The sequence below is a fragment of the Eleutherodactylus coqui genome, chromosome 3 (assembly GCF_035609145.1).
Source record: "Eleutherodactylus coqui strain aEleCoq1 chromosome 3, aEleCoq1.hap1, whole genome shotgun sequence".
Taxonomy (NCBI): Eukaryota; Metazoa; Chordata; class Amphibia; order Anura; family Eleutherodactylidae; genus Eleutherodactylus; species Eleutherodactylus coqui.
This window is the reverse complement of record NC_089839.1, coordinates 232,789,606-232,802,476: the sequence shown is the minus strand read 5'-3', so window position 1 is coordinate 232,802,476 and position 12,871 is coordinate 232,789,606. Positions and strand designations below refer to the sequence as shown.

Here is a 12,871-nt window from a genome sequence, read left to right as displayed (position 1 = left end):
AAGAATTAAAGTGTGAAGCTTTGGAAAAGGAAATTCATGAGTAAGAATTGGAGTTAGTAATTAAAGAACTGAAAGCTGGAAAGAGACCAGGCCCAGACGAGGTTCTATGAGCTATTAGGGGTCCTTCTTCAACCCTTTCTTCACAGTGTCTTCCAAGCAATTTCAGCCTCAGGTGCTTTTCTTAGACAAGCTCTTTTAGCTCATATACCTGTATTAGAAATGGAAGGATCATTTACACAGTGGGAACTAGCATCCAATTTCTGTCATTACTGCTGATATAAAAAAAGTTTATAAAATTATACCTCTCCAATTTATAAAAATTTGAGATCAGGTGTGTTTTATGTCTGGCCTAGAGGCTTGAAACAATACTATAAAGATGCTGTCTTTGGTCTCCTTGGCTCATATCAGGTGACTTCCCTTAGGCCGCCGGCACACGAATGGAATCCAGAAGCCCGCAGTGGAATCTGACCCTGACCACGGCTGGCGACCCTACGTAACTGTGTTCTTTCTTCTTTTTCTGTATTGCAGATGGCTGCGGCAAGCTGCTGTTGGATATGCGCAATTCACATTTTTTTTCAGATGTTCATTTTTCTAGCGCCATCATTAGACGATGACACAGAATCCATAATGTTAATTGAAGATGGGCCGTGGGTCAGACAGCTTTCCATTGACTTCAATGGAGGCCATCCACATGGTATCCATACAAAAATAGAGCATGCTGCAAGTTTTCCTCCGCTCGCAGAAACAGCACTTGGCTTCTGCGAGTGTGCAGGAAAAAGTTATTTCTCATTGCATGCTATGAACAGTATTCGCTGTCTATCTGTGGTGTGGATGCTTACTGCGGATTCCGCAATGCAAATCCGTTTGTGTGCAGGCGGCCTTATGCTTGCTTTTAGCAGATGCTGAAAAGGCATTTGATTAGGTAGATCGGGGGTTTCTTGAGGTGACTCTTTGGAGTCTAGGCTAGAATATGTTATGCTTAGGCGAATTTGTGCACTATACAGCTCAGTGCAGTTAAGGGTTAATGGGTGCCTGTCTTCCTTATTCCCGATCCTCTATAGGAACCAGGCAGGGGCGTTAATTGACATCTCAGGGTGAATGTATAGAAATCGGAGATACTAAATATTACAATTTCCTTTGAGGAAACATCAGTGATTGTACCTATTTCTGTTAAAAAATGTGGAAGGCTCTGATATCAGGGAATAACTAGTATCTGAATCACTTTCATGGAAGCAGGGACATTCTTGTAATATGATAGGACATATAAATTCCCTGCAGCTTTTCTGTCAGCTTCTAAGTAGGACTCAAAAATCAAACTTGCGTCTAAGTGGCGTCTTGTTGTCAGCGTAAACACTTAGAGCTCAACTTTGTATTTCTACAGCTCCTTACAAATCACAGCTGAAAATAAGCATTATTCCTTTAAAGGGAACCTATCACCATGAAAATGCTATCTAATTTCCAGCATCACGTTATAGAACAGGTGGAGCCACGGGCGTAACTATAGGGGGTGCAGGGGATGCGGTTGCACCTGGGCACAGGAGCCTTAGGGGGGCCATAAGGCCTCTCTTCTCCATATTGGGAGCCCAGTACTATGAAAAAAGCATTATAGTTGGGGGCCCCGTTACAGATTTTGCACTGTGGTCCAGAAGCTTCAAGTTACGCCTCTGGGTGGAGCTGAGCAGATTCATATATAGGTTTGTCAGAAATTATTTGATCAAACTTGTAATTTATCAAATGAAGTCCCTGCTCTTTCTTTGTCTAGGACTTCAGACCGGAATCTAACTCAATCGTTGGCAACTCTACCTCAATGACTGTGCATACAGAGATGACTAATTAAGACCGCCCACTGGACCTCTAAGCAAAGGGAGAGTAGAGATTTCAAATAAAAAGTTACAAACTATACTGAATCTTTTCCCACAAAATTATCAGCTTACTCAGCTCATTCAGCTCTTTAACATTCTGCTGGCAGACCAGACATGTGCAGTGTAATACGTCCAACATTCTGTGCTAACTAATCTTCTACTGTATCTGTATAGCATCAACACCAAAATAAAAAAGATGTACCGGACAGATAATTAGAAAAAAATCATCAAAGGGAAGTTCAAACTTAAAATACCATATAAAAGACAATATGTACACTCAAGGAAACCGCAGATGAGCCAAGAAAATCAGTGTCTGCAGTTCATGTATACTTGTAGGCAAACATAAAAAGGTTAAGTGAAATGCAAACTGATCATAAAACTACCTTAAAAATAAAAATGTCAAAGAAAAAAAAGTATAAAACTATATAAAGAGCAGATGTCCTGACATTTTTGTTTAGAATATGCTGGTATGATTCAGAATTCATTGTTCCATCAAGGATGGCAAGCCATCCTTGCCCAAAAACAGCAAAGCAGGCTCAAACCATGCATCTACTACCACCGTGTCTCACAGTTGGCATGAGGTTTTTATACTGTAATGCAGTGTTTTTCTTTCTCCAAACCTAACGCTTCTCATTTAAGCCAAAAAGCTCTCTTTAGTGTCATCCATCCACAAAACATTGTTCAAATAGCCTTCTGACTCGTCCAAGTGATCTTTAGTAGGCTGCAGATGGGCAGCAATGTTCTTTTTGGAGGGAAGAGGTTTTTTCTTTGCACTCCTGCCATGCACACCTTTGTTGTTCAGTGTCTTCCTGATGGCAGACTCATGGACATTGACATTAGTTAATTCTAAAGGTGGTCTTTACTTGCATAGTTGGGTTCCTTTGTGACCTCGTGGACTATTATACGCCTAAAGGCCCCTTTACATGGGACAAATGTCAGGCAAAACAATACTCGACACTCGTCCCTATGTGTACTCGCTCCTAAGCTGCTGCACAGGAGCGAGTTTCACTGGCTTGTTCAGTAGGGAGGCAGGGCGCCTAGAGGAAATTTCACTCCTCGCTCTCCCCGCCCTTCTCCATTCACTTAACGCAGTGGCTGTTCAGTACTAAATGGCTGCTGTTTACACTGAACAATCATTAAGCTGTATAAAATCCTGAGCGATGATTGTTCAGTGTAAATAGTAGCCGTTCAGTACTGAACGGCCACTGTGTTAAGTGAATGGAGATACTGACATGTCTGAACACGTCACAGAAAGGGTTCACTGATTCATGCTGCTTGTACCGAATTCTGACCTTCCAATCAACATGATGCAACAGATATCTGGATTCATCTGACCCTGCGATCTGCTAAGTGATCCACGTTTTTGGCTCTTCATTGGAATTTTGCCTTTCTGTTCCTCCTAGACAACAATGACACTTTAAGGCCTCCTTCCCACGAGCGTGACGGGCTCCGCAGCGTAATATTACGCAGTGAAGCCCGTCACGGCGCCCCCCAGAGCCCCTATACTTACCTGCGGGACATAGCGTGAAATCGCTTCCCCGCCCACCGCCGCCGCGTCACCGCTCGTCACCGCCCACCGCCGCGCGTCACCAGCCGTGTCACGTGCACGGCCGGCCGTGTCACGTGACGCGGCCGGACCGCGTCATTTGGCGTCATATGACGCTCGGCGGTGGGCGGGAAAGCGTTTTTTCACGCTATCTCCCGCTGGTTACAGCGGGAGATAGCGTGAATGGACGGCTTCCATTGACTGCAATGGAAGCCGTCAGTGCGTACAGCCCGTCCTCACCCGCAGAAAATAGAGCATGCTGCGGGTGAGGACGGGAGAAATCGCGGTGCGTAATTCCGCGGTGGAATTACGCATCGTGAGCATTGAGCTATTAGGTTCAATAGAACCTAATAGCTGCGTGCAACGCAGCGGATTTTCGCCGCGAATTACGCGGCGGAAATCCGTTCGTGGGAAGGAGGCCTTACTGGTTGTCTGCTGTTATAGCCCATCAGTGCTAAAGAACAATGAGCTGTGTTTGGACTCAGTAACTGGAGCACCAGCATTGTATTTGGCTACAATTTTATTGACTTTGCACCTACGTGTTTTTGATATTCTCCTATGACCCCTTTAGTTGATAAGTTGGGTATTCATTTCAAATCTGATTTGTAAGGATGACATGACCAGTCTTACTTTTAAAGAGTTTTAACACATGAGGCATCAGGTGTTTTACAAAATCTGGTTTCTGTAGCTCCATATTCTACATACAGACTTGTAAAACATATTAAAGCTGCTGATGAACTTGAAGGACAATTTAAGGACATTTAGGTCGGCTGCACACGGGCGGATCCGATTCCGCATGCGAAATCCCGCAGTGGACTAGGCAATGACATGGACTCCGCAACCTTCCAGCAGTGTTATTGCGGTAGAGCCATGGATCGGGCGGCTTCCATTGACTTCAAAGGAGTATGCTGCGATCTCTCCTCCGCAAGCGGAAAATCGCAATGCAAATCCACCTGTGTGCAGGTGGCCTTAACCTCCTGAGAATCTTATCAAATTGTCCTGCTTATAAAGGGAAGAATTTCAGCATAAGTAGCAACTAATACAATTATATACGACCGTGTTTCCCCGAAAACAGGTCCTCCCCCGATAGTAAGACCTATCGGGTTTTCGGGGGAAGGCTTGAAATATAGGACCTAGCTAAAGTGCCCCCCCCCCCAAAAAAATCAATACTCACCTGGCCCGTGGCTTCCCGATGGTCTCTGGCGGTGCTGCAGTAAACTACGTCCTCCTCGTCTCACAGCTGAGCTTCTGCTGGTGACGGGGCTTTGAATACCCCGCCTCCAGCAAAGCGAGCTCTGTGATTGGCTTATCGAGTGCCAGCAGCCAATCACATCCGGCACTTGATGAGCCAATCACAGCCATTCAGTGAATGACATCACTGAATGGCTGTGATTGGCTCATCGAGTGCCGGCTGTGATTGGCCTCTGGCACTTGATTAGCCAATCACAGCACTCGCTTTGCTGGAAACGGGGTATTCAAAGCCCCATTACCAATGGAAGCTCAGCTGTGAGACGAGGAGGACGCAGTTTAACACAGCGCCGCAAGCCTAAGACCATCGGGAGGCATCGGGACGCCATGGACCAGGTGAAAATAAGGCACTGTGCCTTTTTTGGGGGCAAAAATTAATATAAGACAGTGTCTTATTTTTGGGGAAGCATGGTATATAAATGAAGCTATACTTTATCGTGGCTCTTTACTGTACTGATTTGTAAATTGTGAGGGAATGAAGTGTACTTCCAATCTTAGTACATTCCTGTGATTTTCCGTATCGCTTCACTGTGTTCAGGTTACCCCAAGACATCAATTTAGTGATATATTTTGTTCTAAAAAAACAACCTGTTCCACACGTCTCACTTTATTTTTAGTCACATAGAAGACGGCTCTTGTTTTCTACAAATGTCCAAATGAGGATGGAGAGTCTCCACAAGTAAACAGATATTTCCTGCGACCCAGAGAGGTAGAAAAGACTCTCTGTCTGAAGTAGAATGAAAAATAAAAAGCCATTTTAGCAGACTAATGATTTGGACGACAACATTATAAAAAAAAATAAAGGAAGGCTTATTTTAGCATTAAATCAATTTGAGAATAGCAAATCTTAATTCAGCCCAGCTATATACAGACTAGGAGAGAATCTAGAACTCCAAGACACAAAGCACCTGCGAGGATGGAAAACTCCTACATGTTTCGACATTAGTTCCGGGAAGCTGTGTGCACCCGTGGGATAATAATTCAGTTGTTACAGGCATTGATATTTCTATAGGCTTTATCCTATAGGTGGATACTGTCCCTCTTATATTATTCTAATGTCACAAATACTCATATTTTTAGTTTCGCCATGAACCGCCATGGTTACAGAGATGGAAAATAAAGGTTAACTTTAAATGGAAAGAGACACCGTGTCCTTATATATCAGTGTTTCCTAAATTCTGGTCCTCACGGCCCCCCAACAGGTCAGGTTTTCAGGATTTCTATAGTTTTGCACTAGTGATATACTTATTGCCAGTGGATCACACATTGCCACAGATGTTCTCTCTATTGGATATCCTCAAATGATGACCTGTTGGGCGTCATGAGGACTGGAGTTTGGGAAACACTGGTTTATATTCATACTTGGAATACTTTATTATGTTAAAGGGATATTCCCATATCAGACATTTGCGACTTATGTTTCTATTGTCGCCGGTTCTCCCATGCCAGCTGGCTTACCAGTGGTTTTACTGAGAGCCTTTCCTTTTACCTAGGACCAGAGGAATTATTATAGAATTGTATAACCACCCAGCTGTTATTTGGTGGTTCTAAATAAAGTTTATTTGATCTTACCCTTCCAGCTCAAGTCCATCTAAGAACATGACTTGCCGACGGGTCTCACCAATGCCCTATTAAATTTTACCTTGACATTTATACCAATGCTCAGAGCTTACCTAACCTATGGTCAACCAGCATATTGGACTGGCAGCATCTAGCTTGCTGTCTGAGCTACAGATCCCCTTTCGAGAGTGCGCTGACCTGCTGTTTTCCTTTTTCATACTTCCCATGAATGTTTGATAGACACGCATTTCTGTCAAGAACTGTGCCCCCCCCCCAACCTGTTTTGGCATCCAGGCTGCATAAGGTGGTTAGGTTTTACAGAAGTATTTCAGATAATATAACAATTCTGGAGCATCTTTACTTAATAAAACTCTGTATTTTGAACCGTTCCTCTATTCTTCCTAGAAATTCATGAATAAATTGACAATTGTTATTTCGTAGGTCAGCTAAGGACTTTTTAAAACAGACATGCGAGAAGTGGTGCCCTTCCATTGTAATGTGGAAGATATTTATTTTTATACGTAGAAGTGCTATGTAAAAGCTGTTAACGATTGTTTTCCCATGAGTCTTCGGAACTCTATTAGCAGCTAGCTGACAGTTGGACGCTTTGCCGAATCCAGTGTTATCACTAATTAAATCATTACCGTATATATTTTCCGAAAACGTGCTGGAAAACTGAATTTAAAAGAAATATTACAAAATCAATAAATAACTTTAGAATTTGTCAGAATTTCAAACTTTCTTTATTTTTTGGTTTTAGGGCAGCGACTGATCACAATATTGATAACACCACAGCTATTTTACGAGAATGGTTAAAGAGTGTACAAAAGTTATACCATTATGTCGAGTGGAGGCCAATGGCAGAGCCAAGGTAAGTAATGGAACCCTACAAATTCTGCTTCTGAGTAGAATACAGAATTTAGCATAACACTTATTTCAGTGAACATAAAAATACTAACTGATTGTCAATACATCTCCCTCATGTAATCGGGGGGATATACAGCCATACTATGGGAACAAACAATTGTAATTACGATCTTTTGTCCTGATAAGCCGATTTTGGCCTGTGTGATAGAAAATGAAATGACCACCAACTGATTCGTGTCAATTGGTGCTCGCTACATCAAGCTAATAACTTGGCCTGTATAAAAGGACCATTAGATCTGGTTTAGCAGTGGTAAGAGTTGGCCAAATAATAAGAACAATGGAAAGCCCCATCGAGATACGTCACATATTAGGGTACATGTACAGAGCCTAGGTACAAAAGAACACTACAGTAAGCTTTAGTCTAGCTTGAAGTGATAACCGTTAAGAATAGACTGTGTTCACCTGAAGACCTAATGGAGAAAATATTGGCCCATATTTATCATAGGTCATCTTTTACCCCCCCCCCCCCCCCCCCCCCCCATATCAACTCATTTTACCGACCTCGGAAGAATGAGCCGGCTACCTGAACCAAGCGGGGATTGAACCCACAACCTTCAGGTCATGAGCGAGAGCTTAGGACTGCATCTCTGCTGCCTAAACACTCTATGTACACTTACTGTGTTCACCTGAAGACCTAATGTGCTCCCTGCCACATTTTAACATGTTTTAGAAGACTCCTTAATTCTTTAACTTATGCCAAATGTTGCTGTTGCAATGATTTAACTGGGACAAAGGAAATTATGGTCAGTTAGAAAGTACATGGCAGATTTTATACATCATTATCTCTGTTTTCAGATCTTACACTGATGAATTTGGACCTAAACACTGGCCGGCATCCAGATATGCCCACGTGATGAAGCTTCGCCAGGCAGCACTGCGCACTGCAAGGGAAAAATGGTCGGATTTTATCTTTGTAAGTGGAATATAAACTTTCCAGTCTCATAAGCCTGCTGTCATTGGATCAAATGCAAACTCTCTTTAGGCCGCCTGCAGACGGCCGGGTCGGATCCGGCAGCGAGAATTCTTGCCGCGGGACCCGACCCGAGCGCCTGCAGAGAGCAGCGCCTACTCACCCGCACCCCGTAGCCCTGCACAGAAATAAAACGTGCTGCGGTTTGTTTGCCGCGCGAGATTTCGCGTGGCCAAACCGCAGCCGTCTGCCTATGGCAGCTTCCAAGGGCGGAAATTCCGCGGGAAATCCCGCTGCGGAATTTCCGCCCATCTGCAGGAGGCCTTAGGGCGATTGCCCACGGATGGATTTCTGCTGCATTCCGCATGGCGGAATAACTGCCTTTTAGTGCTCGCATGCGTGATTCTGCCACAGATTTCCACTGAAGGAAAAAAATTATGGCATGTTTTATTTCACTGCGTTTTTCCGCAGCGGAGGTCTCCAGTAATATAGTATTAATGGAGACTGCGGAAAAACGTTTTTTTTCGCGATCGTCACGGTACTTCTGCAGCGTATATCCGCAGGCGTATCCCGCTCTGTCCGTGGGCATGAGCCCTTAGTCTTAATATTCTGTAATTGTTTTGTAGACGGGACAGAGTTTCCCCCACTCTTGTGTGACACGGAGGCACCATAGTGAAGTTTATAAATGTTTCAGAAGATATTCAGTCTCATGTATCAGACGTCATACAAAGAAGCTCATGTACCAGAGGGCTTACATAATCGTCACGGTTCAGGCATTTCTTCTGCCCGTAGAAAGGGCATCCTTTGTATGTCAGGGCTTGCCATGTGTGAATAGTCGTAGAATTGGTATTTTCATAGAGGATCTTTATTAGTGGTACATGAATTCTCTTTTTTTATAATGATCAGTGGTTTATATTGAAAATGTAGCCCAATATAGTTACAGCCAATGGCTAATTGTATTCCTCGACCTGCTTAGACCCATACAGTATGAAAATGTAAAAAACAAAATACCGTGAAACCTTCATTACAAGGTCCAATTAATTTGTAAGCCGTTACTGTGCGGTTGTTGTAGATCCCATAACTCTCCCCATATCAGTGTTTCATTGTCAGAAATATAATGTGTCTTTATATATTCTCTTAATCCAGTTCATCGATGTAGACAACTTTCTGACGAACCCACAGACTTTAAATCGTCTGATAGAAGAAAACAAAACCATTGTGGCCCCTATGCTAGAGTCTCGGACACTTTACTCAAATTTCTGGTGCGGTATGACGCCACAGGTAAGTATTACATATGGAAATTCATATGGTCAGCATTTCTCTTTGTGTTCAGTGCAGTATACACCTCCGCATGTCCATGTCAAGAGTAGAAGCGGCCTGGACTTAAAAGAAAAACACAAAGTGAGAAAAACAGCAGAAAAAAATTTCACTTTCTGTAGTTTCATATATATTGCCTTATAGCTAATATCTGGTTGTAGCATTTTTTAAGGAAAAAAAACACAAGCCAAAATTCCAGGAAAAGCACCACGAAAAACGTTTTTCCTAAAATGCGACTGTATGTGTGAACCCATAATTAATGTAGCAATGAATGGTGTTCTATTGATCCAACTGCCCTGTGGGGTTAGTAAGGAACTACTTTCTGCCCATGTACAATTGGCCAGGGAGCAGTACTGCAAACAAATGGTGTTAATGTCTGCATAATTGATGTGATCAGCTGACTACTGATCATTGGCCCGTAGGGAGACAGCTGGCACTCTAGATGCTGTAGGCTGGCGCGGTGCTGCCTCTGTGACTCGGAATTCAATTTTAAAGCATCTTTGTTTTGTAATGCCATGGCATTTCAGAATGAGAGATACTTTGGCACACAGTACATTCCTGTCCTGGGTTCATGTTGCATACGGTTCAGAAATTGACAAGTTCCCTTTAATTCGAAAAGTATTACCCATCTGGGGAAAGTGTGCAGTTTAGCCACTGCATGCAGTCGTAGCATTTAAAATGTGTTTATGGCATGAAGGGGGTTGGGAGGATTCAGTACATATACCTTGTGGCTTGTGCCCCATATCGATTAAGACCCTAGTAATGTCCCTGCTGAATGGAAATATTGAAGCTTCATACTTTTGAATCCAATTCTGTTTACGCAATTTAGCAAACAGGAACTTATTAAAGATGAGCGAGCATGCTCGGTCGAGCATTAGCATACAGGTGGTGCTCTGATGCTCGATCAAATTTCAGGAGTGAGAGAATTGAAAAATGCTCGACACTCAGTGGGTCCATTGAAAAATGCTCGAGTCTCCCATTGACTTCAATGGGGTTTGTTACTCGAATAGAGCTCTCGAGCATTGCAAAAAGCTAGGCTTGAATAACAAGCACCCGAGCATTTTGGTGCTCGCTCATCTCTAGAACTTACATTTTGATGCACCCGCAGACTAGTTATGTGACAGTGTGACTCTTCTTAGGTTTTGTTCACATCAAAATTTGGTTCCCCATGTGCATCCCCTGCTGGTGGCTCCACGGTTCTGATATGACATGTTCTTTACAGTCTGCATCAACCCATGACATCCTGTAAATAGGTTGCTGCAGCCAATGACAGCTCAGTGATTGAGCACTGAGCTCTGTCATTGGCTGCAGCAGCCTGTGATGTCCCGTAAACAATCTGTTGTAGACTGTAAACATTACATCTGATGAGAGACGTGGAGCCGCCGGTGGGGAAGGAGTGGGAGCGGGAAGAGGTGAGTATGAGCTGGTGTATTACTTTTACACTGGGGAGACCCAATTTAAAAAAGGTTTTATTTTGGAAAACCTTTTTAAGCCTCTTGTTGGAAGTGAACATCGAGAGGATTTCTTGGTGTAGACTTCAGATGGAAATATCATAAATCGCCATATAGGCATATATGCAGAGAGCTTTCCTTGAATTTGCTGCAAACATAGTGCTCAAAGGTGATACGTGTAGGGTTTTTCTTGTGTAGTTGAATCCCAAGTTATTATTTGAAATGTTAGCTTTTTTAAAACCTGTTAACATTTCCTCCATTGTGTATATAGCTTCGGACTCCATCACTGTATAATGTTTTATAGGTCTCTCCTTCATAGTTTGTAGGATGTAATTTTCTTGGCCATACAATGTAATATTTTTGGAAAATTAGTTCATAAAATTAAAAAGCTTGTCTCTGTGTGACAACCTGGATTAATGAAGACTGCATCAAACATGTAAATAGTTAGGCGCGGCAGTTAAATGTCTTTGGAAACTATGGGTCAATCGTGGCATGGATATTTGTCAGTGTTCTTGGAATTTTCAGTCTATGCAGCCAATAAAAGTCAAATGTACCCAACACTATAAACTGTAGCTTTGTGTGGAATCAGTAGAGTTGTGTCAAAAAACAGAGTACATAGGTGAAGTAGGCAAACGTCTGCTCTAACATACATGCACTTGTGTAGTCCCTCGATGATGCTATATTGTGAATTTAGAACTTGGTTTAGAACTAACTTTAGGGGATCTTGGTACTTAAACAATAAGTTCCTTGTCTTCTATGAAGGTTGAAGAATTAAGCAAGATCTGATTTTTGCCTTTATCATTATCTATGAGAAGTTGAATATGTCATGTTATCTTGTGCCACCCGTATAGCCTAAGATGACTGCATGTATGTTAGGGGTTGGTGATAAGTCTTTGGCTTTTTCTATTTCAACTACTTTTAGACTAATACAACTTTTATCACATAAAAGTTTTTTTGTTTTTTTATGTGTCTGACCTAAATTTCATAGTTGTGGCCTGGTTATTTAATAATTTGGAGTGAACATAGCCTCCAAACGTTGAGACAAGCTTTTGAAAGGAATTGAAAGGAAACCAGAAACTGTCAGATCGGCTGAGTTTTCTGAGTGCTTCGGAGCTTCAAAGTGAAAATCTGCCAATTTCTGGGGCATATGCCCGCCTTGTGAGAAGCTGCATTGTCTTATATAAATGGCATTCTTTTTGAAAGCTTGCCTCAACGTTTGGAGACCATAGTCACTTCAGATCTGAAAAAAAAACAGGATACAAGTATGAAATGTAGGTCAGACACATAAACTTTGATGTGACAAGGTATTATTAGTCTAAAAATAGGTAAAATAGGAAAGTCCAAAGACTCATCAGTATCATTTTTCTTGTGCAGAGTATCTCAAAACGTAAGGAAACATCTACATGAGATTAAAATAGTTTTGAAAATGGTGACTCAGTTTTAGACCCAAGTTATATGGGAAGGCGAAAGTGATAGGCCATGTCACCAACGTGGTGGTCATCTTGTATGCTGCCATCTTGGATTCAATTTTCACATAGAAGGGTAGGTGTAGAATACATTAAACGGGTAAGGAATTTCACAAAAAACAAACAATGGTGTACTTCATGGTAATGTAACTTTATTCGTTCTCACGTTAAAACAGTGATTTTATGTGAAACCAAAAAATTGACAATATGGTCTACAGGATGTGTTCAATATACCATGTACAAGTGCTAAAGCTATCCTTTGCCCCATTCCTGATGACGTTTCACCAAAATCTCTTTCTGAATCCAAGCACAAGTTTCAACAATTCTGTCTTTAAGATCAATAAAATTTCGTATCTTCACAGCATATACAAGTGCCTTGACATGACTATACAAATAGAAATCCAATGTGGTGGCTTCTCAGTTGAATCCCTTTGAGTTTTTGGGGAAACAGTACATCAAGACAGTCTGTGCCAACAAGTCCATAATGAGGTGGGGTGCAATCTTCTTGGAAGGAATCAGTAAATCTGCCATCCTTTGACAACAACGAAGGAAACATGTCTTCATCTAGCAATATTGCATATCGG

General features: G+C 42.2%; 1 protein-coding gene across 1 annotated transcript in view; it reads left to right on the top strand.

Moving 5' to 3' along the window:
* Positions 1-12,871, top strand: part of COLGALT2 (collagen beta(1-O)galactosyltransferase 2) — an 84,861-nt gene that overhangs the window by 36,656 nt on the left and 35,334 nt on the right. The window contains exons 2-4 of the mRNA XM_066597087.1: positions 6,977-7,087; positions 7,939-8,056; positions 9,200-9,334. Coding sequence (XP_066453184.1) covers positions 6,977-7,087; positions 7,939-8,056; positions 9,200-9,334 — 364 coding nt within the window. The remainder of the gene's footprint in view (positions 1-6,976; positions 7,088-7,938; positions 8,057-9,199; positions 9,335-12,871) is intronic.